General features: G+C 40.1%; 3 protein-coding genes and 1 pseudogene across 3 annotated transcripts; 3 read left to right on the forward strand and 1 right to left on the reverse strand.

Moving 5' to 3' along the window:
- Positions 1–342: 342 nt before the first annotated feature.
- Positions 343–7106, forward strand: LOC126582691 (anaphase-promoting complex subunit 5-like). The gene is made up of 20 exons (XM_050246863.1): positions 343–709; positions 797–956; positions 1045–1166; positions 1540–1789; positions 2154–2328; positions 2422–2500; positions 2596–2681; positions 3073–3202; positions 3296–3328; positions 3526–3774; positions 3927–4004; positions 4119–4378; positions 4853–4912; positions 5009–5076; positions 5237–5342; positions 5438–5579; positions 5680–5778; positions 5933–6197; positions 6344–6411; positions 6710–7106. The coding sequence occupies exons 1-20, from the start codon at positions 539–541 to the stop codon at positions 6869–6871; spliced, it is 2763 nt and encodes a 920-aa protein (XP_050102820.1). The 5' UTR covers positions 343–538; the 3' UTR covers positions 6872–7106.
- A 522-nt stretch (positions 7107–7628) lies between these two features.
- LOC126582693 (4-hydroxyphenylpyruvate dioxygenase-like) lies at positions 7629–10188 on the forward strand (annotated as a pseudogene).
- A 558-nt stretch (positions 10189–10746) lies between these two features.
- Positions 10747–13329, reverse strand: LOC126582692 (GDSL esterase/lipase At2g42990-like). The gene is made up of 3 exons (XM_050246864.1): positions 12717–13329; positions 12028–12517; positions 10747–11022 (listed from the first exon to the last, which is right to left on the reverse strand). Exons 1-3 carry the CDS (start codon positions 13080–13082, stop codon positions 10829–10831), a joined length of 1050 nt encoding a protein of 349 aa, XP_050102821.1. The 5' UTR covers positions 13083–13329; the 3' UTR covers positions 10747–10828.
- A 5186-nt stretch (positions 13330–18515) lies between these two features.
- On the forward strand, positions 18516–21824 carry LOC126634024 (uncharacterized). Its single transcript, XM_050304506.1, has 2 exons — positions 18516–19287; positions 20203–21824. The coding sequence occupies exon 2, from the start codon at positions 21003–21005 to the stop codon at positions 21675–21677; it is 675 nt and encodes a 224-aa protein (XP_050160463.1). The 5' UTR covers positions 18516–19287; positions 20203–21002; the 3' UTR covers positions 21678–21824.
- The last annotated feature ends 3632 nt before the right edge of the window (positions 21825–25456 follow it).

A 25456-nucleotide genomic window follows, 5' to 3' on the forward strand; every position in this document is an offset into this window, starting at 1 on the left:
ATTTTAACACAATTGTAGCAATGGTTCTTCTAACATGACTCATTGTGACAAAATTCTGAATAAATTGATGAAAATGACCATAATTATACATATTAATGAGTTAAGGGACCATTAATCATGAATTTTTAGTTAACGGACTATTACTCTTATAAAATTAAAATTGAAGAACTATTGCTACAATTTTCCCTATTATATAAGTCATCCTCTAAATATAGTGTTAGGATGGACACATAAGATTATGCAGTAGGATGTTTGATTTTTTCAGTTGTTTTCATGAACTATATACTTCATAGTAATTTTGTCCCCACAAAATATTTCAACCCAAATTTACCACAATCGAAAAAAGAAAAAAAAAATTGTATAAAATGGTTATCTTCCTCCCAAGGGACGATGAGAGCAGAAAGGAAAATAAAAACCATAATAATTTCCCGGTTCTTTTTTAAAATCCCATTTTCTTCTCCAAAAACCCTCCCAAACCCCCAAATATCAAGTGAGACCTCACTCCCCTCCGCTCCGAGCTAAACCTGCGACGGTGAGAATGGCGGGTATTGTCAAACCGCCGGGGGCTTTCGCGGTGACGCCGCACAAAGTCTCCGTCTGCATACTGCTCCAGATCTACGCGCCGCCCTCTCAAATCTCAGTCCCGTTCCCCTTCTCCACCGTCAGCCAGCACAACCGCCTCGGCCTGTTCTTGCTCTCCCTCACTAAGGTGCTCTTAAAGTTTCGCCCTTTCCCCCCAATTTAGCTTCAATTTTCGGAAATTACTTGCAATTAAGTTCTTCTTTACGTTTTGCAGTCTTATGATGATATGTTCGAGCCGAAATTGGATGAACTTATACACCAATTGAGGGGAATTGGGGGATTATTGAACTATTGGTTAACCGATCATCTGACCAGTAGGTTGTCGGCTCTGTCCTCGCCGGATGATTTGTTTAACTTCTTTAGTGATATGCGAGGTTGGTTAATCGTAATTGCCCTTGTTTTTGCTAACTTTGAATTTTACTTGCTTGCCGATGCTCGTTTGGTTTCGATATTTCTTTTTAGGGATCCTTGGGGGCCCCGAAGCAGGTGTTTTGGAAGATGACCAAGTTATTCTGGATCCAAATAGCAACTTGGGGATGTTTCTCCGACGTTGCATACTTGCGTTTAATCTTTTATCCTTTGAGGTAATGTGAGTTTTTATTTTATTTCACTTTCTTAATGCTTACTATATGTTTTGAGTTCATTTTGTATTCCATGTCGTTGCGCATCACAAATGCATCCCCACCCAATTATTTGAAAATCAGGGGAACATGTACTACGCAGTTGTAATGTCTTCTATGTGGGCTCATGAGAGGCCAAAGGGAACGGCTTTGTAGATTAGATACTAAACTTTCAAATGAATGTCTTTTATCCTGTGTGTATTTTTAGCAACCCAATGAATACGTGCATCGGTGGAAATGAGTGTTGTTTTGTCTTGTGTTCGTTGTTTTAGATTTTATAGCAAACAAAGCTTTTACGGTTAGCTACCCATTTCATATGATTTTACCATTGATGCAGGGTGCGTGTCATCTTTTAACAAGTATAGGAATGTACTGTAAAGAAGCCATCACAAGTTGTCCTCCATATGAGTCACCTCACTTAGATGATTCAAGTAATGATTTAGAAACACCTCCGGAATATGAAAACATGGAACTGGAGAATCTTGTTTTTGAAAAAGTCACTGAAGAAATCGAAGCAAGAGAAAGAGCTGGTGGAAGAGTTTCTTTTCATCTTCATGCACCCAAAGCACTTGTTGGATTGGTTGAAGGTATAAATAGTATACTAAGCGTCCTTCTCTTGAAGCACATAGAAATGCTACAACATCATTAGGTCTTTTTGATTGACACCAATAATCTTGAAAGCCTATTGTATAAAATTATTTCCAAATCAAGTAGGATGACCTACAATTTATACTTATATCAATAATTTATGTTACTCTATCTGTTTAGAACGTCCAATAATCCTTTAGTTTTGAGAGCAAACCCGGCATGCTTGTTGGGCTGGACATTCCCTGCCAACAAATAGCCTAGCACACTACTTTTGGGTTCCTTTATTTATGGATTTTCTTAAAATGTGATGTTTACAAATTCTGTTACAATCATAATTGTGCATAATATGAACTAAACATGCAGATATTGAAGTCCCTGGTGATCCAGAATTCAAACATGGTGGCAATAGAGAAGATTGTCATTATGCACATCCTACAAGCAGTACATTCAGTGATCTTGATCCCAACGGTGGGATATTCCTACGGACAAACTGGCAGATACAGGGATTTCTACAGGAGCAAGCTGATGCACTTGAAAAGTATGTGGCATATACATCTGTCAATCTTTTGGTTTTCCTATCTGTTTATGTACTTTAGGCTGTACTGCATCTTAATTTATATTCGTTTGGTAGGCAGGGGAGCTCTTTCTCTTTAAATGCTTTTGAGCTCATGCTTAGGCAGCTTCAAAAACTGGCACCTGAGCTACATCGTGTTAGTAACTTGCACAAATATTTTTCTTATTTGGTAATTTGTGTTGCACTTGCACTTAAAAAGTGTTTGTCTTAACATTTTGGATTTTGGTCCAGGTTCACTTCTTGCGTTACTTGAATGGTCTGTATCATGATGATTTTTTTGCTGCCTTGGAGAATGTTCACCGCTATTTTGATTACAGGTATATCAGAACTCAAATTTCTTGATCAAATAATGTTGTAAAAGTTTCTTTATCAATTTGTGACCTAATTTTGAAATATTGAACAAAAATTTGAAATGGTGAGCTATGACTGTGCTTCGTGTACTCCTATGAAAGGAGATACTTGTTATAATAGGATGCATTACTACTCTTCATGGCTTTTCATGCATGTTCAATGGCATGCTCCTAGTCTTGGCTACCTTTATGAATATAAGTTTGTATTTTGGTGGGCTTAGGTTAAGCCATCAAATGAAAGCTTTAAAACTGTAATTTTATGTTAGTCGTGTTAACATTTATGTCCATCATTTTATCTCTTCTATGTGTTTAACTGTTTATAACAAACAAACTAATCCAATAAATATTGGCACAATAGCTCAGGGATTGAAGGATTTGATTTCGTTCCTCCTGCATCCGGTTGCAATAGCTTAGGAAGATATGAAATTGCCTTGCTTTGTTTAGGAATGATGCATTTCCATTTTGGGCACCCAAAGCAAGCTTTGGAGGTGAGCCCATGTTCCCTACTCTAATTATGAATCTTTCTGTCATTTATATTTTCCTTTGGTTTGAATATTCCTTTTTCTTGTTAAAATGTTCAGGTTTTGACCGAGGCAGTACATATTTCTCAACAGGTAATTTCCTTGGTTTACGTATTCACTTTTATCCTAAATCTAACATATACATTATGTCCGTAGGTATACTGTATCCAATGGTTTTCTATAACCTTTAGGATGACATGTATGCCTCTGAATTAAAAGGGCATCCTAGTATTATCCTTCCTTTACATATATGTTGTCTACAAGAACCTCATGATTTTCAACTTGTGCAGCAAAGTAACGATACATGTCTTGCTTACACCTTAGCGGCTATCTGCAATTTGTTGTCCGAAACTGGCATATCTAGTACAACTGGAATACTGGGCTCATCATATTCACCTTTGACCAGAATAGGCATTTCACTGTCTGTCCAGCAACAACTATTTGTTCTCTTGAGAGGGTCTCTGAAGAGAGCAGAAAATTTGAAGTTGAAGCGTTTAGTGGCATCCAATCATCTTGCGATGGCTAAATTTGATTTAACGGTCAGCATGAAATTGCAGTTTATTTTTATTGATTCCTAATGTAGACTATCTGTGTACTTCCCACCTCAGTAAAGACTGAAGGGTGTATTGTGAGTATCATGCTGCCCATAATGATGATAAAGCTATTTCTCATTGCATAATTTCATTTGCAGCATGTGCAAAGGCCTCTAGTTTCATTTGGACCCAAGGCTTCAATGAAGCTTAGAACAAACCCAGTTACTGTTTGCAAGGTAACGATGACCCTTTGAAGATATTTCAATGTTCTTTGATTTCCTGACATGTTAGATTGTTCAATTTCCTAACAATGCTCCCCCTTCTCCTTATGTTACATGTAATTCTTGCAGGAACTTAGATTGGGTTCTCAATTGATTAGTGAGTTTGGATCCGAAACTTCTTCAATGATAACTGATGGTGCTTTTAGTACTGCATGGCTTAAGAATTTACAGAAGCCAATGGATTCACAAGTCTTGTCTCAAGAAAGTGGAACAGGAAGCAATAATGCTTTCCAGTTCTGTGCACAACCAAGTTCAGTCCCTGCATCTGTGTTGCAGTTAATAGGCTCTTCATACTTACTTCGTGCCACTGCATGGGAAATATATGGCAGGTGATCTTTAGTAAAGGCCTGTGTTAGTGTTACTTTTTCTTTTATGCTAATTTAATTTCTACGGTTGACCGGATCAGTGTTTCCTGTTGGAAAAATCTGAAATTGTGTAGTTGATTGAGTGAGATGCCCCTTGCAGTTTTTATTTTCATTAATTTCTTAATAAAAAATAATATTGTAAATATGTTAACAATATAAACTAACAGTTATTTCATTTACTAAAACTTAAGGTTTTAGAAATAGTTATAAACAAACAAAAATTAATATGATACCAGAGCTGGAGATTCTGAATGTGAATACTTGCATCTACTCTACAGCCTCACATTTTATATGGAATTTCACTTCGATTTACTTTTTCAGAATTTTAAGATTCTCGATTCATTGTAAACAGTAAATTTATTTACTTTAATCCAAACTATTTCTGGGGCTATGATATCTTGCTTGTTTTGATACATTTTTCTTTTTATATGTCATCAGCTCCTCTCTTGCCAGATTTAATGCACTTGTTCATGCAACTTGTTTTCCTGATGTTTCAAGGTAATTTTTAACTGAAAGTATCACAAGATTTACATAGTGTTTATATTCCTTTCCATTCTTATAACTTGAGCCTGACTATTTCGTGGATGTCCTCAGTTCTTCTGACACAGCATTAGCATATCTGAAGCTCATCCAACATCTAGCCGTTTATAAAGGATACAAAGGTTAGATAAAATGCTTGAGTACCTAAAAAGAATATTGTTTTTTTCATAGTTGCTGCCACATTAGTTTATGGTTCGAGTACTCTATCTCCCTCTCATGTTCATCACATAAACAAATGCTGTTCATCCTTGATGACTTGTATTTTTTTTTCTCCTTGTTTAGAGGCTTTTGCTGCTCTTAAAATAGCTGCAGAGAAGTTTTTATCCATCTCAAAATCAAGAATTTTGTTACTGAAACTTCAGCTGCTCCATGAGCGTGCTTTACATAGGTAAGTTTACCATGTGCACTATTTCATGAATATCTTGATCATATACAGTAATTTTTGTGTCTTTGTCGGTCATGACCTTGCCAAATATCATTTAGAGGACATTTGAAGTTTGCCCAACAAGTATGTGATGAGCTTGGAGTCCTGGCATCATCTGTCAATGGCGTGGATATGGAACTGAAGACGGAAGCAAGTCTCAGAAAAGCTCGTACATTGCTTGCCGCAAATCAGTTCAGTGAGGTTTGATATTTTCAGTACATTGAACTTGTTACCTTGTAAGTAGATTTCGTCCTATAAATGTGTGGCATGCTTTTCTTATTATTTTGGCATTTCATTGCAGGCGGCAGCTGTAGCACACTCACTCTTCTGCATGTGTTACAAATTCAATATGCAAGTTGAAAATGCCAGTGTGCTTCTTTTGCTAGCTGAAATCCACAAGGTACAATTGTACATTTGGTACACAATGTGGTCGGAGGTTCAGGCAGACTAAAGTTTTCATGACTCCTGTCTTCTTATCTATCTGTTTGTCTATTAAAATAGTTCCTGTTCTATATTTCCATGAAGGTAAAATTTCTTTTATTTCTGTTTTCCAGAAATCGGGTAATGCTGTTTTAGGTCTTCCGTATGCATTGGCAAGCCTCTCATTTTGCCAGTCGTTTAATCTGGATCTGCTTAAAGCATCGGCCACACTCACACTAGCTGAGTTGTGGCTCTCACTTGGATCAAGTCATGCAAAAAGGGCCCTGAGCCTTGTACATGGGGCTTTTCCTATGATTCTTGGTCAAGGAGGTTTGGAGCTCCGTGCTCGGGCCTTCATTGTAGAAGCAAAATGCTATCTATCCGATCCAAGCTTTTCCAGTAAGTATATAGAATGCATTTCCTGATCACATGTTTCATTGTCGTTGATTCATGAAGAGTTATCCTTGGCTTTGTGGCTTCATCAAACATATTTTATTTGAAGTCCTAATTAATTTCACATTGCTGTTGCAAATTTGACTCGCCAGTTTCTGAAAGCTCCGATGATGTGCTGGATCCGCTGAGACAAGCCTCGGACGAGCTTCAATTGCTAGAGGTAAATATACTTCCGAGTTTGAGTTTTCTGAAACATATGCTTTTTATTGGTTGTGTTTAATGGGAAGAGATCATCTCCGGATCTCTCCCACCTAAGCCTAGGGATCAAGTGATCCGGGCCCTTGAAATTTGATCCAACGGTTACAATTATTATAACTTTTAGAAGGGCCCCCTGTTTTTAGCCGTTGGATCAAATTTTAAGGGCCTGGATCACTTGATCCCTAGGCTTAGGTGGAAGAGATCTGAAGAGAGGATCTCTTCCCGTGTTCAATGGCTATGAAAATGGTTCCCGTGCACAGTATCACGAATTGGCGGCCGAAGCTTTCTATTTAATGGCTATGGTGTTCGATAAACTGAAAAGAGTAGAGGACAGAGAAGACGCTGCGGCTTCGTTTAAGCAACACACTTTGGCTCTTGAGAATCCGCAACATGAGGAAGATCCTCTTATCAACATGTTTTGAAGGTGGATTTATATGTCATCTTGTAAACCAGATATTTTAAGATGAATTATGATTCATGTAGGCTATAATGTAAGCTTGTATAGGCATGAGGAACTGAGGGAATCTGATTAGGTTGTGTGCTGATCACAGCGTTACATTTAGGTTTGGTCGTATTTTTCATTTCATTTTGAAATATGTGGATTAACGAAAAATATTCTTGTGATCTAGAGGAATATTATTTGGTTCTTTACATGTACGACGACTTCTTACCGTTACCAATAAAAAAATTTAATTTATACACACTTGTTAAACAGATTTGTCCCGTCAGGATTTAGGTCTAGCTATTCACTTGTAAGCGAAAGATTTTAGGTTTGATTCTTGTTAAAGGAAAATTTAAATTATATTATTATTATGCTTAGTCGATTTCATCGTCTTATCTTTACAGATTAAAAAAAAAAAAAATTCCCGAAGGGCTATTCTGGCTTTTCACCATTTTAACAATCATAGTTTTCACCGCAAGACAGCCTTCTGACCGGATGAAGTCGAGTCTCAGATGTTAGTACCAAGCCCATACAAAAGTTATATAAAGGGGAACCGAATTCTCTTCACATCCTAATAATCTGAGCCCAAAGATCATTTGATTAAGTTGAAATTTGATCCAACGGTTATAATTATTATAACTTTTAAAAAGCCTTCTGTTAATAACCGTTGGATCAAATTTCAACGATTCGGATCATTTGATCTTTAAGCTCATATTATTAGGATCCGGTTCCATATTGGGATCTACATCTGCCAACGTGTCACGACAATTAGTTAATTCCACCTCTGCCACGTGTCAGATCACCTTCACCTCCAAGTCCATTGTTTGTCACTGCTATATGACCCATCTCATTCACCCCCCGCCGCCACCACCACCACTATGATAGCCACGGCAACCAGCAGCACCATGGGCCAGGATAACGACACCCAGTTCAACCTCGTTGGCTTCTCCAACTTCGTACGGACCAACCCCCGATCCGACCGCTTCAAAGTCCACCGCTTCCACCACGTCGAGTTCTGGTGCACCGACGCCACCAATGCCGCCCTCCGATTCTCCTGGGGACTCGGCATGCCCATGGTAGCTAAGTCGGACCTATCCACCGACAATCAAACCCACGCTTCCTACCTCCTCCGCTCCGGCGACCTCGTTTTCCTCTTCACCGTCCCGTACTCACCCACCCTGACCCGAACCGCCGACCCGGCCAGGCCCAGAACCACGGCCTCGATCCCCACCTTCTCCGCCACCCACGGCCTTGGGGTCCGCGCCGTCGCCATCCAAGTCGAGGACGCCGTCTCCGCCTTCACAGCCAGTGTCGCCCACGACGCCAAACCCTCGGCGGCCCCCATCCTCTTGGACAACTGCGTCACCATCGCTGAAGTCCAACTGTACGGTGATGTCGTTTTGCGATACGTCAGCTATACGGACCACAACCACCTCACAGACCCGGACCCCCACCTCTGGTTCCTCCCTGGATTCGAATCCCTAACGTCGTTGTTCCCAATCGATTTCTGAATCCACCGCCTCGACCACGCCGTCGGCAACGTGGAGGATCTCAAATCGGCAGTGTCCTACGTCATAGGCTTCACCGGATTCCACGAGTTCGCCGAGTTCACCGCCGAGGACGTCGGGACGAGCGAGAGCGGACTCAACTCTGTCGTCTTGGCGAACAACGAGAAGATGGTGCTGTTTTCGATAAACGAGCCGGTGTACGGGACGAAGAGGAAGAGCCAGATTCAGACGTACCTGGAGCACAACGAGGGTGCAGGGGTTCAGCATTTGGCGCTGGTGAGCGAGGACATATTCAGGACGCTGAGGGAAATGCGGAGCTGGAGCAGCGTCGTCGGGTTTCAGTTCATGCCAGCACCGTCGCCGACGTATTACAGGAATTTGAAGAAGAGGGTGGGGGACGTGCTGACGAATGAGCAGATTAAGGAGTGTGAAGAGTTGGGGATTTTGGTGGATAGGGACGATCAGGGGACTCTGCTTCAGATTTTCACTAAGAGCAACTCCACCCATGTGGATTGCTCGGGGGACAGGGGAGAAGAAAGGGCTTGAGGCCCGGTGGACAGTGCTCCAGCCATGGAGAGCCCGAGTGAGGGTAGGAGTTGAGCACAAGGCCCGTGAGGAATCCACCAGCCTGCAGCCCGAGGGCCAGGCATTATTTAATTTTTTTTTGTCAGCCCAAGGGCCTGCAGCCCTATTTCCAATGTTTTTTTTATATTTTATATTATTTAAACAAACAAAAAAAATTAATATTTTATTACATATTGTCAGGGGAATGGCTCTAAGGGTGGAGATGCAAAAGGTAATTACTGTTCATTAATGGTAGTTACTATTCAGTAAAGGCAGTTACTGCTCAATATGGTGGATTCAATAGTGAATTGATAGGGGGAAGGGCTCCAAGGGTGGAGTTGCTCTAAGTCTGTTAGAGATAGGTAAATGTCATAACTTTCTGTGCTCTTTGTTCTTTGTGTTTTTCGATATTCTAAACTACTCTAATTTACAAAAAGCGGGCATTGGACAAAAAGTTCATATATTTTTCGAAAAGTTGATAACTTTATGCTTCTCTGTGTATTTCATGATTCAATTCTTGGTGGGGGAATATGGTTTATCATGATTCTGTCAAACTATATGCCTGTCGAGTTGGCTTTTTAGTGTTTAGCTTCGATTTTAGTCCTTTCAATTCGAGTCTTGTAAATCTTTGTCCTTTGAGAGAAATATCGAAAAGTGGTCATTCGGAGTTATGTTTTGAAGCTTATGCCTTTGTGTGTAAAAAGGAAAAATTGATCACAAATATATTAATAATGCAAATTGCGTTTCCCCTGCTGTATCTATCGTCGGATGATTGGTTCTTGTATAAAATGGGCAGGCCAACCATATTCGTAGAGATCATTCAGAGAGTGGGGTGCATGCTTAAGGATGAAGAAGGAAAGATACACCAGAAGGGTGGATGTGGTGGGTTCGGGAAGGGTAACTTCTCCGAGCTCTTCAAGTCCATCGAGGAATACGAGAAGACGCTTGAAGCCAAACAGATCGCTGAGCCAGCTGATGCGTGATTCGCCTTTGTCTTAGATACTGTAAAATAAGGTAGTTGCTGAACCCAGGTTCATTGTACTCTACTCATTGTAAGGCTGTCACTGTTGGTGCCTATTGATTTATGCACAATGACACAAATTTTAGTGCTTTATTATATTTGTCGAGTGCAATCATCAATCACCGACCTGTTGCACCCTCGACATGCTTGTAATAACCAACTTTAGCGAGGAATAAAGATCGAAATATTCACTCTTGTACTGTAATCTTGTGTTCTTGTTTTTCTTAATGTTGTTGAACCGTGTACAACTTTGGTAATTCCGTTCTTTTATTATCAACCAGATCGGTTGTTTGGAGCTAGAAACAATTGAATCTTCACTTGTACATTTTCTATACCAGGCTTCCAGATGGAGGTGGGTGGTGAGAGCAGTTGTTTCCCGTCATTCATGAAATTGTTTGATAGATTATCATAGATTGCGATGTTGAAACAAACTGATCGTGATAAGTGTAGCGGAAATTTCGATAGCTTAATCTAGATACATGTTTGGTGACTAATTTAGGTCATTCTTGTTAGAGAATTGAGACTGCAGTTCGTTTCGGCTGACGAAAATGCAGTGTGGATGTTCGAGTTATGGTGACTAGCAGGAAGTAGCATGCTGTTTGAAGTTTCAAACTATATGCCATTGCTGTGGATTTTCAGGCAGAACTTCAACTGGTCATTCAAAACACCAACTCACTGATCCCGGTTCAAACCCAAAACTCGGTATTACAGGGGATGAGCATTGTAGTTACCTGTGTGAGATGAGTCTCCAGCACGGAAGGATGAAAACGTTGGAAACATTTGGCTTTGATTCAGCAATGTGCTTGCCTTAATTTTACAAATTACACTTGGAACAAACATCAAATTAAAGGAACTTTGCTAGAGAAGTTTTGAGTGCATATTCTGAGATGATTCGATTGGTTTTCTCAGAAGGATGGAAGGCATCCCAAAACACGTATTTATTTGCATCCTGACAAGTAAATGGATTGAACTGATCGCAGAGGAAACTCATCTCAAATGTTCCTGTGCCGCAGCATCCCACTCTTGCTTCCTCCAATCCTGTCATCCAGAAGAGAACACACCTTAAACCCAGAAGATTTACTGGACAAAATTAGAGAAAAAGGAAGCTAAACACTCGCAAGTTTTCTTTTCTCCAGATGAGGGTTGGACAAAGAAAACCTATTTAATTTATTAATTTTAAAATTGCAGAGAGAAATGAAACGGATAAGTTTTTTGCTTTAACGTCGTGCAAACCGATTCTATTTGAGCATATTTTTCCAATTTTGTAGTTCTAAGTTGCTTTAATAGGAAATATGCGTAAATAGAGTTAGTTACAAACTTTTAATAAAACAAACACTAAATAGGCTTTTGTGTGCTATCATTTTAGCACTATTTTTTTGTTAAACGTTTTTTACCGGTCTATTAAATCATGATATAAAATAGTGGTTTTTCACATATTAGTCCTTTGATAACATTACAGTAAATAGAAAAATATTTCAAACTAAATACTTTAAAGAAAAACCTAATTGACATCGTAACGTGCACAAGAGTAATTTCTCAACTGAAAATCAATTAAAACATAATAAGTGGATAGATGAGAGGTTTTGTTTTTCTCGAATTGAGTTCTTGACTTATTTTTGCATAAAGCTTATAACTGCTAGAGTATTTTTCTAATATCTACTAATTAATAAATCATTTATTGTCAATCAAAATTATATGAAATTACCAATTTAACCCTCTAATTAAAATATGGGATAGAAATGTAATTTCACACAACCAAATTTTGCTTTTTTTTTTCAAAACTTCACCTACATATTAAAAAAAAAAAAAAAACACTTCCTACTCCCACATTCTCTATCACTCTCTTCCTCTCTCCTTCTATTTCAAAAACAAAAATAAATTTTTTTATCACACTTTGTGTGTACCCATATGCTAGTTTACTATTAAAATAACGCTTGCCGACATGTAGAAGTCAAAATCAACTATCTTTTCAACGGAGTTCAGAGTTAAAATTTTGGGGCCGTAGAATCAATACTTAGAGAATTAATCAAGTTAAAGACTTACCAAATGCAGAAGGCCTTTTTATGATTTGCAAGAAAATGTAATAAACATCTGAAAACATCAAATCAAGCCCCGGAAGCTCCTGATTCAGCTTTGCCACCAAACCCTTCAACTTGCCATTAAACTCCAAAGCTAAGTTGTTGCGTTCCTCCACACATGAATTTTGCCCCATAATATTTGTGGTCCTCTCCAATGGCAAACACCCCATTGGAGGAAGCCCCGCGAGCGATATCTTCCGAGCTCCTAGAACGTATAGTTTCTTCAGAAAATCTGCGGCAAGATCGATCAGGAAATCTTCGTACTGTTTCACGGTGAACTGGGACTGCCGGTTCGGGAGTGTAAAATAGTTTTCAAGGAAGTCATTTGTTCCTATGCTGATCAAATATAATGCCTCGCTTAGTAGCTTCTTTGCATTCCTAACTCCAAGATAGGCTTTTAGTTTCTTTTGGTATTCCTTGTAGTACTCCACTTCTTTCCACAGTGGAATCACTTGCTGCATTAAACACAAAAAAATGATGAGATATTTAGCCTAACATGTTTAAATATTCATCAACATAAATTAGTTAATGCAAGGGGCATGCAACTCAGTTGGTTAAAAGCATACAACACTGCATTTGAGGTTTTGCCTTCGACTTTCTCTCTCCCAGCAGTATCACTCGTATAAATAAAATATGAGTTGGTTGATTACTTACTACAACATCAGAAGTAGCATTATCATAGCCAGTTCCTGCAGAAGCGAAGCAAACACCAGTGGCAAAATCTGATATGTTGTGAGTTGGATCTAAGTAGGCAGGTATAATTGGCTTGCAGCCTAGACCTTCGGAGATGAAGTCAGGAGGAATCCGGCCATTGCAGAACCGCCCAGTGGGCTGGCCTCCCGGAAAATCTTGACCATAAGGCTGGAAGTTGCTCCTGGCAATTGTAGGAATGAAGTTGTTGTTACCTGAATCAACAGAAGAATCTCCAAATACTATGACTGCTGGAACTTTAGCTCTACATTTGGCAACAAGGGTTAGGGTATGAACTAAGAAAAGCCAGGGAATATACAAGTTTGCCATGTTGCTTTGTAACTGTATGGTTTCCCTTTGCAAGCTCACAATTGGATGGAAATATGTGAAATGAGAATAACTAGATTGGTGGGAGATATTAGTTTATTTTATTAATTGCTCATTTATTTCATGGAATAATAGAGAACGTGGATATAATCGAGCAACTTCTTATTCAGTGACGACACATATTTGACCATTAAATCAGTTTAAACTCTTGAATCAAATTCAATGATCAAATAAGTGTCGACACTGAGTTCGTAAGTACGTAAGTACTTATTAAGAGAAATCGATAATTGAGAAAGTTTGGTGAGGGGTTCTCATTATTATGGCAGTAGAAAGCTTGGCATGTACCAGCATTATGGGGTTAGGATTAACCAAAATGGGTTACAATTCAATATGCCTAGGTTCCTGAAATCATAAAATTTTGATGAAAAGTAAGGAGTAAAAAGTGGGAAGACCCCATTAAAAACCAACAAATGGAAAGTTCATGGCACCAAAAAATGAGATGAGTTGCTTGTGTGATTGTTAGTATTGGTAATGCTATAAATGTAGTAGATGGAGGTTGTCAGGTTATTGGAATGCTTCTATGTGAATTCAATTCTCCATTCCTGTTCCTGAGGAAAAGATAGAAAAATCTTCCCGCACTACTTGTTACCAAAAAATAAAAAGGAAAAAAAAATAATGATGCAGCTGGTAAGTTGAAGACAAAATGACCGAGCTGTGAACCAAGGAGGATTTAAAATTTTAGAACCCTACTGAGAGAGAGAGAGAGAGAGAGAGAGAGAGAGAGAGAGAGAGAGAGTACTTGGAGAGCAAGATATATCTGAATTGTATAGAATGTATTTCATCATCCTTAACTGTTTCCTTACAAGGGTTATTTATATTGTCTAAGATAGCTTCCTAACTAAGCTATCTTCTAACAACCTTATAACTGCAAGACTAATCTATTGACATTTGGCAACATCTTAGCCATTCACTTAATACTCCTAACAATGATTTCCAAATTTTAGGGATATAAAACTTATGTATATATATCTTGTATTTGAATTTTCATGCACAATTCAAGTGGAGATTCTAGCATACAATCCGGCATATATTGCTATTTTTTTCTATTTTTTATCATGTAACGTTAAATATGAGGATATATTGTGGAGACACCTAAAAATCTGAGGATATATTGCGGAGACACCTAAAAATCTATGTTAAGTGAAATGTAAAAATATGAGGATATATTGCGGAGACACCTAAAAATCTGCCTAATTTGAGAAACAACAGTAATTTTCAAAGACCAGCAAACGTCTACGACTTTGCATATTTTGTGGCCCATAATTAAGAGGTATTAAAGACATTAAAAGCTTCCCAATCGGATAAGTGCTTTGGTTGGTACCCATTTATGAGGAATGCTGTCATCCCTTCATGTAGAATGATCGATCTTGCTCTCGGAAGAACACAGTTGGCTCAGCTTTAATAGGTGGTTGCAGGGGTATGCTATCAAAATTTTGACTCATGATTTCACCTTTCTTTCATTAGAGAGGGTCAATTTGACAAGATGATCGGTTGTTTTTTCTTTTTGAACAAACGATATTATCTACACTAAAAGGATGGGGGAGTGGGCTAAACCTCACAAGGTTAGCAATAATATGGTTCAAATTTGCCTAACTATGTCAAGAATCGAACTTAAGACCTCTCACTTATAAGTGAAGAGGAATACCATTAGACTGTAATATTAAGTGGCAAATGATCATTTGCTATAATAACCAAAAGTTCAAAAAAGGTAAAATAAAAAGGAACCATATATATCTTGTATTTTACCACTGAACACTAGTACTAATGAGTGTTGTGGTTACTTGTCGTATGATTAGAGAGATACTTGGTAACTATGAAATGAAAATATCAATGCTCCAAAAGGGTGAAAATATACACATGTACAAGTAGGTATATATGTATCTACATACACATATTTTTTGGGTATTCACTACCAGTTAACCAGGGCCGGCCTTGAGAAAATGGGGGCCCTAGGCGAGCCTTCGAGTGAGGCCCCTAAAGTTCTTACCCAACTCATTGTACATTTATATGTATAAGAAAATGTTTCGCTAAATACATGAAAAATTTCATTTCTACATAAAAAATCATTAGAATTCATATCCAAAGAAGAAAGATATGCAAACATTACTTAAATATTACACGTCTCACGTTTTTAGACGCAAAAGTATTAATTAAGTTTACATAATCTAACTTTTCAACCAATTCTTTTTCAATTGACAAAATAGCTAACCCATTCAATCTTTTTTGTGACATAGTTGATCGAAGATACGATTTGATCAACTTTAATTTTGAGAAACTTCTTTCTGCGGAGGCAACTGTAACTGGTATGGTTAACAAAATATGATAAGCAACCCATGCATTCGGGAAACAACCATCCATTCGGGAATCAACTCAATATTCTGTGAACAACAAATTGACAAAGAAACAAACTAAAATTCAAATTTTACCCACTACCCAACACAAAAGTTTGATACAAATGAAACAACACAAAACAAGGCGCATAAAAAATACAGTAAAATTCAACATTAAAACTTTGAATTATCTTGAACCAAAACTAGTTAGGAAGCAAAAGTAACCAACCTTGTTAAGTGCACCCATAATCCATTTATTTTCTTGAAGGGATTTAACCACTTTATTAAGTGCATCCACAAGTTCGAATTTTATAAAGGAAAACTAATGAAAAGGGCTTGAAAACTTTGAGTTTTAATGATAAGGACAAAATAAATGGTAAAGTGAATAGTACTAGGATTGACTTTTTAGTGTAAAAATGTGGTTTTTCGTTAAAGTGAACAGTACCGGGTGCTTTTCGTTAAAGTTCCCATTTTATAACTGCAATATAGACACTTGACAAGTGAATACTCTTATTGTGCATAAACAATATGCATTAAAATAAACAAATCATAAACCCTAGAATTGAAAATCCTAATTATATTTACAAACACAACGCTCCCAAATTAAATTATAGAAAAAGAAGCAAAAGAGAAGAGGGGCATTGATCGGATACTTGACCTCTATAAGCGGAGTGGGAAAGAATCGATTCGCAGGTGCAGACTTGCTACTAGTATGCTGTGCGTTAAATTCCCAAAAAAAAGTTGAATTCTTGCTGAAGTTTCACCCCACCCAAGACACTTTGTACGCCAAGTTTCAAGACAATTATATGATTTTATATTTAAATATTTTATTAAATTCAAACTCTAAAAATATTTATATATATATATATATATATTATATATACACACACATATTTAAAAAGAAATATTTTGGCCCCCCTCCCCCACCCAAAACGTTGCACGGCAAGTTCCCAAAAAATATTTATAATTTCATATTTAGATATTTTACTCAAACTACAAAATTATATATATAAATATATATAGAAAATTATGATTGGAACTCCAAAATTCTTATTCTACATTCCAAACTTTCTATATTTGGAAAGAAAAATACACTTGTAAAGAGTGTAGAATGAGATTTTTAGAGTGTTAATAACACTTCCCTATATATAAAAAAATTAAAAAATTTGGGGGCCCTAGGCGGACGCCTACTCGGACTACCCTCAGGGCCAGCACTGCAGTTAACTAATACAAATCGTTGAATTTGTTGCAAGCATGAAGCGTGAATGAGAAACCTAGCTATTAATCCAACCATCTTCATCAAAAAAGGAAGGACTATCCATGCCTTTCTAATATGAAAATTGTATAAAATATTTTAGTGTGACTGACCAACAAGTTCAAAGTACCAATACAACAACAACAACAAAGCCTTTTCCCACTAAGTGGGGTCGGCTATATGAATCCTAGAACGCCATTGCGCTCGGTTTTGTGTCATGTCCTCCGTTAGATCCAAGTACTCTACGTCTTTTCTTAGAGTCTCTTCCAAAGTTGTCCTAGGTCTTCCTCTACCCCTTCGGCCCTGAACCTCTGTCCCGTAGTCACATCTTCGAACCGGAGCGTCAGTCGGCCTTCTTTGCACATGTTCAAAATCACCGGAGCCGATTTTCTCTCATATTTCCTACAATTTCGGTTACTCCTACTTTACCTCGGATATCCTCATTCCCAATCTTATCCTTTCTCGTGTGCCCACACATCCCACGAAGCATCCTCATCTCCGCTACACCCATTTTGTGTACGTGTTGATGTTTCACCACCCAACATTCTGTGCCATACAACATCGCTAGCCTTATTGCCGTCCTATAAAATTTTCCCTTGAGCTTCAGTGGCCTACGACGGTCACACAACACGCCGGATGCACTCTTTCCATCCAGCTCGTATTCTATGGTTGAGATCTCCATCTAATTCTCCGTTCTCTTGCAAGATAGATCCTAGGTAGCGAAAACGATCGCTTTTTGTGAGCTTCGCTAGATTGCTCCGGTCATTAGTGTGGATAAGTATATAAATGGATAGAGATAGAAAAGCAAACACAAGATGTACGTGGTTCACCCAGATTGGCTACGTCCACGGAATAGAAGAGTTCTCATTAATTGTGAAGGGTTTACACAAGTACATAGGTTCAAGCTCTCATTTAGTGAGTACAAGTGAATGATTTAGTACAAATGCCATTAGGAAATATTGTGGGAGAATGATCTCGTAATCACGAAACTTCTAAGTATCGGAGTGTGGTGTCGTCTTGACTTGCCTTATCTGTCTCATAGGTAGATGTGGCATCTTCTCTGGAAGTACTCTTCCTCCATCCAGGGGTGGTATCTTTAACTGGTGGAGATGCACAAGGTAATGTATCAATTTCACTTGAAGCTTACTTGTAGTTTCAGGCTTGGTCAAGCGCGATACAAACCAGGTAGTAGGAGTCCCCCAAGTCGCCGAGCTAGGGGGTCTGCTGAAAGAGGTGACAAACAAGGTAAGCAATCAGAGCTCCGACTGATTGTTCACCTTCTCCCCATCTTGCAGCAGCATGAAGGATAAAGAGAAGAAAAATGAGAAGAGATGATATGAGATACTTTTGCTTTTGAAGAAGTAACTTTCCACAGGCTTATTCTTGAACTGAGCTGGAGGGTTTTCTGGTTTCCTCCAGAGTATAAGGCCGACTGAAGAATTTGAGGGTCAAAACAAGTCCATCAAATCTAGAGTACGTTCCACCCTGCTGATATGGGATACTTTTGCTTTTGACAGAGTAATGAATGTATCGGCACGTGTGCTGTTACGCTTGTCTCCACATGCTTCCTTGTATCCTTCGCACTTGCCCTATCTGTTCCTCAAGCAGATGCGGAATCTTCCCTGGAAACATAAGATGTTGAAGATGAGTACTCGAGAGCAATGCCAGGTAAGTAATCAGGTAAGGGGTTCCAGGCAGTCAGTTCCTGGCTGGAAGCTTGATTCCAAGTGCTGACTGATTGCTCTCTTTCTCCTTGTCTTGCAGGTAAAAACAAGGCCAAAAGAAAAGACAGGGAAAAAGCATGATATGGGATACTCTTGCTTTTAACCTTGATGATATGAGATATTCTTGCTCTAGTATAGCTTGTTTGCAGAGGTATTATCGGGGGGAAAAAAAGCTGAATATTTCGAAAGGCTTCGTTGGGAGTGCCCTCTCAGATATGATGAAGGGTTGAGCATTTTTGCAGGTCTGCCTGTCCGTTGGGGATGGAGGTCGACATATATAGGAGTCTCCCTAACAACAAGTAGTAATGCTATTCCTTTACCCTGCTTGGTCATAGCACGGTAGTGGGAGCTGCCAGTTTCACATGTTTTAACTCTGTCAGAGCACTTTGAAAAAGTGGTCTGTGGTATCTGGCTCTCGAGATTCGGAGAACGATGCCTCTTCGATTTTTGAGAAAGCAATCATGCTGGGGGTATGACTCTCGAGATTCGGAGAGCAGTGTCTCTTCGATTTTTGAGGAAGTAATCATGTTGGGAGTCTGGCTCTCGAGATTCGGAGGGCGGTGCCTCTTCGATTTTGGAGCAAGCAATCTTGTTGGGAGTGTTGTCTCGAATGTGAGTAAAGGTTGGGCATGTTTGCTAGTCTACCTTGCCACGAAGCACAAAGGTTGACACACAGGGACTTTCCAATTATCCAGCAATGGTACTGTTCCTTTACCCTCTCTTCGATTTTGAGAAAGTAGTCATGTTGGGAGTCTGGCTCTCGAGATTCGGAGGACGGTGCCTCTTCGATTTTGAAGCAAGCAATCTTATTGGGAGTGTTTTCTCGAATGTGAGTAAAGGTTGGGCATGTTTGCTAGTCTACCTTGCCACGAAGCACAGAGGTTGACACACAGGGACTTTCCAATTATCCAGCAGTGGTACTGTTCCTTTACAGTTGTGGGTAATAATATGGTAGCTAGACCTTCAAAATTTATGTGTCTAAACTTTTGTTAGTGCTGTTTCTTTGCTATTCTTTTACCTTTCTTGGTCAGAGCGATGTAGTGGGAGCTGCAAGCTTCACGTGCTCAACTTTGGCAGAGAACTTTGGCAAAGTTATTTGTGGTACCCATGAGCTATTGTTGCGTGTGGGAAGTGGGTGATTGAACAGTAAGATTCATGTGCTTTCTACTTCACCAGAAGTCTTCGACAGAATGCCCATAATTTCTGCAAAGCTGAGTGTGCGTGTGACAGGTGCTGACAAGGCTAGAAAAGTAGGTGCCTCTTCGATTTCTGAGATCGGCCATCGTGGTCTCTGAGCAGCCCATCTTTTGAGAAAGCGAGCGCCTCTTCGATTGATTCGGAGAACGATGCCTCATCGATTTTTGAGAAAGCAATCATGCTGGGGGTCTGGCTCTCGAGATTCGGGGAGCAGTGTCTCTTCGATTTTTGAGAAAGTAATCATGTTGGGAGTCTGGCTCTCGAGATTCGGAGGGCGGTGCCTCTTCGATTTTGGAGCAAGCAATCTTGTTGGGAGTGTTTTCTCGAATGTGAGTAAAGGTTTGGCATGTTTGCTAGTCTACCTTGCCACGAAGCACAGAGGTTGACACACAGGGACTTTCCAATTATCCAGCAATGGTACTGTTCCTTTACCCTCTCTTCGATTTTTAAGAAAGTAGTCATGTTGGGAGTCTGGCTCTCGAGATTCGGAGGACGGTGCCTCTTCGATTTTGGAGCAAGCAATCTTATTGGGAGTGTTTTCTCGAATGTGAGTAAAGGTTGGGCATGTTTGCTAGTCTACCTTGCCACGAAGCACAGAGGTTGACACACAGGGACTTTCCAATTATCCAGCAGTGGTACTGTTCCTTTACCCTTGTGGGTAATAATATGGTAGCTAGACCTTCAAAATTTATGGGTCTAAACTTTGTTAGTGCTGTTTCTTTGCTATTCTTTTACCCTTCTTGGTCAGAGCGATGTAGTGGGAGCTGCAAGCTTCACGTGCTCAACTTTGGCAGAGAACTTTGGCAAAGTTATCTGTGGTACCCATGAGCTATTGTTGCGTGTGAGAAGTGGGTGATTGAACAGTAAGATTCATGTGTTTTCTACTTCCCCAGAAGTCTTTGACAGAATGCCCATAATTTCCGCAAAACTGAGTGTGCGTGTGACAGGTGCTGACAAGGCTGGAAAAGGCTGGAAAAGTAGGTGCCTCTTCGATTTCTGAGATCGGCCCTCGTGGTCTCTGGGGAGCCCAGCTTTTGAGAAAGCGAGCGCCTCTTCGATTTTTGAGATCGGCCTTCGTGGTCTTTGAGCAGCCCAACTTTTGAGAAAGCAAACGCCTCTTCGATTTCTGAGATCAACCCTCGTGATCTCTAAGCAGCCCAGCTTTTGAGAAAGCAAACGCCTCTTCGATTTCTGAGCAGGCGCCTCTTCGATTTCTGAAGCTTCGTCGAGTGCAGATTTTTATAGGGGCTGGCATTAAGTTCCAAAGCACACTTGAATCTCCACCAGTAGAAGCTTCATTCTTGCACTTCTAAGATCTTGATTTGTCCGACCTCTTCTCTCTTCAACACCTTTGAAAATGTCTGGCCCCTCCGACCGTCGTTTTGACTTGAACCTTGTTGAAGAGGTAGCCCCGCCTTCTCCAGACAACATATGGCGCCCATCCTTCGTCTCCCCTACTGGTCCTCTTACCGTTGGGGATTCCGTGATGAAGAATGATATGACCGCTGCGGTGGTGGCCAGGAACCTTCTCACTCCCAAAGATAACAGACTACTTTCCAAACGGTCTGATGAGTTAGCTGTTAAGGATTCGCTGGCTCTCAGTGTTCAGTGTGCAGGTTCTGTGTCTAATATGGCCCAACGCCTATTTGCTCGAACCCGCCAAGTTGAATCATTGGCGGCTGAAGTGATGAGTCTCAAACAGGAGATTAGAGGGCTCAAGCATGAGAATAAACAGTTGCACCGGCTCGCACATGACTATGCTACAAACATGAAGAGGAAGCTTGACCAGATGAAGGAAACTGATGGTCAGGTTTTACTTGATCATCAGAGATTTGTGGGTTTGTTCCAAAGGCATTTATTGCCTTCGTCTTCTGGGGCTGTACCGCGTAATGAAGCTCCAAATGATCAACCTCTGATGCCTCCTCCTTCTAGGGTTCTGTCCAGTACTGAGGCTCCAAATGATCCCCCTCCGGTGCCTTCTCTTTCTGGGGCTCTACCGACTGCTGAGACTTCTCCTAAGCAACCTTTGTGAAGGCTCCCTCTTGTGTGCTTATTTTGACTCATGTATATGTACATATTTGTAGCTTATCGGGGATATCAATAAATAAGCTTTCCTTCATTTCAACGTATTGTGTTAAATACACCAAAACCTTCTTCGCTAAGTTCTTTGAATTTTCTTTTGTTAAAGCTTGTATGTTGAAGCTTGTATGTTGAAGCTTTCTGAGTGGAGCATGTAGGTTGGGGTAGTGTTCCCTTAATTTCCCGAGTGAGGAAAACTTCTCGGTTGGAGACTTGGAAAATCCAAGTCACTGAGTGGGATCGGCTATATAAATCTTAGAACGCCATTGTGCTCGATCCTGTGTCATGTCCTTCGTTAGATCTAAGTACTCTAAGTCTTTTCTTAGAGTCTCTTCCAAAGTTTTCCTAGGTCTTCCTCTACCCCTTCGGCCCTGAACCTCTGTCCCATAGTCGCATCTTCTAATCGGAACGTCAGTAGGCCTTCTTTGCACATGTCCAAACCACCGTAACCGATTTTCTCTCATCTTTCCTTCAATTTCGGCTACTCCTACTTTACCCCGGATATCCTCATTCCTAATCTTATCATTTCTCGTGTGCCCACACATCCAACGAAGCATCCTCATCTCCGCTACACTCATTTTGTGTACGTGTTGATGTTTCACCGCCCAACATTCTGTGCCATACAGCATCGCCGGCCTTATTGCCGTCCTATAAAATTTTCCCTTGAGCTTCAGTGGCATACGGCGGTCACACAACACGCCGGATGCACTCTTCCACTTCATCCATCCAGCTTGTATTCTATGGTTGAGATCTCCATCTAATTCTCCGTTCTTTTGCAAGATAGATCCTAGGTAACGAAAACGGTCGCTCTTTGGTATTTCTTGATCTCCGATCCTCACCCCTAACTCGTTTTGGCCTCCATTTGCACTGAACTTGCACTCCATATATTCTGTCTTTGATCGGCTTAGGCGAAGACCTTTAGATTCCAACACTTCTCTCCAAAGGTTAAGCTTTGCATTTACCCCTTCCTGAGTTTCATCTATCAACACTATATCGTCTGCGAAAAGCATACACCAAGGAATATCATCTTGAATATGTCGTGTTAACTCATCCATTACCAACGCAAAAAGGTAAGGACTTAAGGATGAGCCTTGATGTAATCCTACAGTTATGGGAAAGCTTTCGGTTTGTCCTTCATGAGTTCTTACGGCAGTCTTTGCTCCTTCATACATATCCTTTATAGCTTGGATATATGCTACTCGTACTCCTTTCTTCTCTAAAATCCTCCAAAGAATGTCTCTTGGGACCCTATCATACGCTTTTTCCAAATCTATAAAGACCATGTGTAAATCCTTTTTCCCATCTCTATATCTTTCCATCAATCTTCGTAAGAGATAGATTGCCTCCATGGTTGAGCGCCCTGGCATGAACCCGAATTGGTTGTCCGAAACCCGTGTCTCTTGCCTCAATCTATGCTCAATGACTCTCTCCCAGAGCTTCATTGTATGACTCATTAGCTTAATACCCCTATAGTTCATGCAATTTTGTACGTCGCCCTTATTCTTGTAAATAGGCACCAAAGTGCTCATTCGCCACTCATTTGGCATCTTCTTCGTTTTCAAAATCCTATTGAAAAGGTCAGTGAGCCATGTTATACCTGTCTCTCCCAAAAGTTTCCACACTTCGATTGGTATATCGTCTGGGCCTATTGCTTTTTTATGCTTCATCTTCTTCAAAGCTACAACCACTTCTTCCTTCCGGATTCGACGATAAAAAGAGTAGTTTCTACACTCTTCTGAGTTACTCAACTCCCCTAAAGAAGCACTCATTTCATGTCCTTCATTGAAAAGATTATGAAAATAACCTCTCCATCTGTCTTTAACCGCGTTCTCTGTAGCAAGAACATTTCCATCCTCATCCTTGATGCACCTCACTTGGTTTAGGTCCCTTGTCTTCTTTTCCCTTGCTCTAGATAGTTTATAGATATCCAACTCTCCTTCTTTGGTATCTAGTCGTTTATACATATCGTCGTAAGCCGCTAACTTAGCTTCTCTGACAGCTTTCTTCGCCTCTTGCTTCGCTTTTCTATACCTTTCACCATTTTCATCAGTCCTCTCCTTGTATAAGGCTTTACAACATTCCTTCTTAGCCTTCACCTTTGTTTGTACCTCCTCATTCCACCACCAAGATTCCTTTTGGTGTGGGGCAAAGCCCTTGGACTCTCCTAATACCTCTTTTGCTACTTTTCGGATACAACTAGCCATGGAATCCCACATTTGGCTAGCTTCCCCCTCTCTATCCCACACACATTGGGTGATTACCTTCTCTTTGAAAATGGCTTGTTTTTCTTCTTTTAGATTTCACCATCTAGTCCTTGGGCACTTCCAAGTCTTGTTCTTTTGTCTTACTCTTTTGATATGTACATCCATCACCAACAAGCGATGTTGATTAGCCACGCTCTCTCCTGGTATAACTTTGCAATCCTTACAAGTTATACGATCCCCTTTCCTCATTAGAAGAAAATCTATTTGTGTTTTTGACGACCCACTCTTGTAGGTGATCACATGTTCTTCTCTCTTCTTAAAGAAGGTGTTGGCTAAGAAGAGATCATATGCCATTGCAAAATCCAAGATAGCTTCCCCATCCTCGTTTCTCTCCCCAAAACCATGGCCACCATGAAAACCTCCATAGTTGCCTGTCTCCCTGCCCACGTGTCCATTTAAATCTCCTCCTATAAATAACTTCTCCGTCTGAGCAATTCCTTGCACCAAGTCTCCAAGATCTTCCCAAAATTTCTCCTTCGAACTCGTATCCAACCCTACTTGAGGTGCGTACGCACTAATCACATTGATAAGTTCTTGTCCTATTACAATCTTGATTGCCATGATTCTATCTCCTACCCTCTTGACATCTACAACATCTTGTACCAAGGTCTTGTCCACGATGATGCCAACACCGTTTCTCGTTCTATTTGTGCCCGAATACCAAAGTTTAAACCCTGAGTTTTCTAGATCCTTTGCCTTACTACCAACCCACTTAGTTTCTTGTAGGCACATAATATTTATCCTTCTCCTCACCATAACTTCCACTACTTCCATAGATTTTCCCGTTAAGGTTCCTATATTCCACGTTCCTAAACGCATTTTGCTCTCTTGAACTCTACCCTTCTGTCCTAGCTTCTTCACCCTCCCCCGTCTAATAGGATCAAAGTACTTCTTTTGTGTGTCCCGGGTAAAGTTGATAGGAGCATATGCTCCCAAACAACTTTGAGTGGAGTCGTTCGAAAAGAAGTTTCTATGGCCCCCTTGCTCATTTAACACTGCATCCGGGTGCCGATGGAGATACAGCGACCCTTGCTCACTTATCACTGTGCTCAGGCCACACAGCGCGCCACTTACGGGTGACGCCCTAGCTTTAGCGCGATTTTGTTCTGGATTCATTTTCATAAGGATTCGACGTGATCATGGAGTGCCGGCTGTCGACTACCTGACGCCCTCCCCCTCCTCCTTTATCCGGGCTTGGGATATATTCAATTTCAATTTCATGCATTATAAAAATTTGAATATCCTCCCTGCCTTATCAACAATATTTGACAAAGCTATATGTGGAAATTCAGACAATTATTAACTGTTTAATTTCATGCAAGGGTTTTTATCACAAATAGTCTTTGAAATTGACCAATCCCATCAAGATGGTTCCTGAAATTGAATGTCGCAAATCAATGTGGTCATTCCGTCACAATTCCGTAAAAAATTATGTTAACTGCTGATGTGTTAAGTAATTGGATCTCAT

Source organism: Malus sylvestris, chromosome 9, assembly GCF_916048215.2.
Source record: "Malus sylvestris chromosome 9, drMalSylv7.2, whole genome shotgun sequence".
Classification (NCBI taxonomy): Eukaryota; Viridiplantae; Streptophyta; class Magnoliopsida; order Rosales; family Rosaceae; genus Malus; species Malus sylvestris.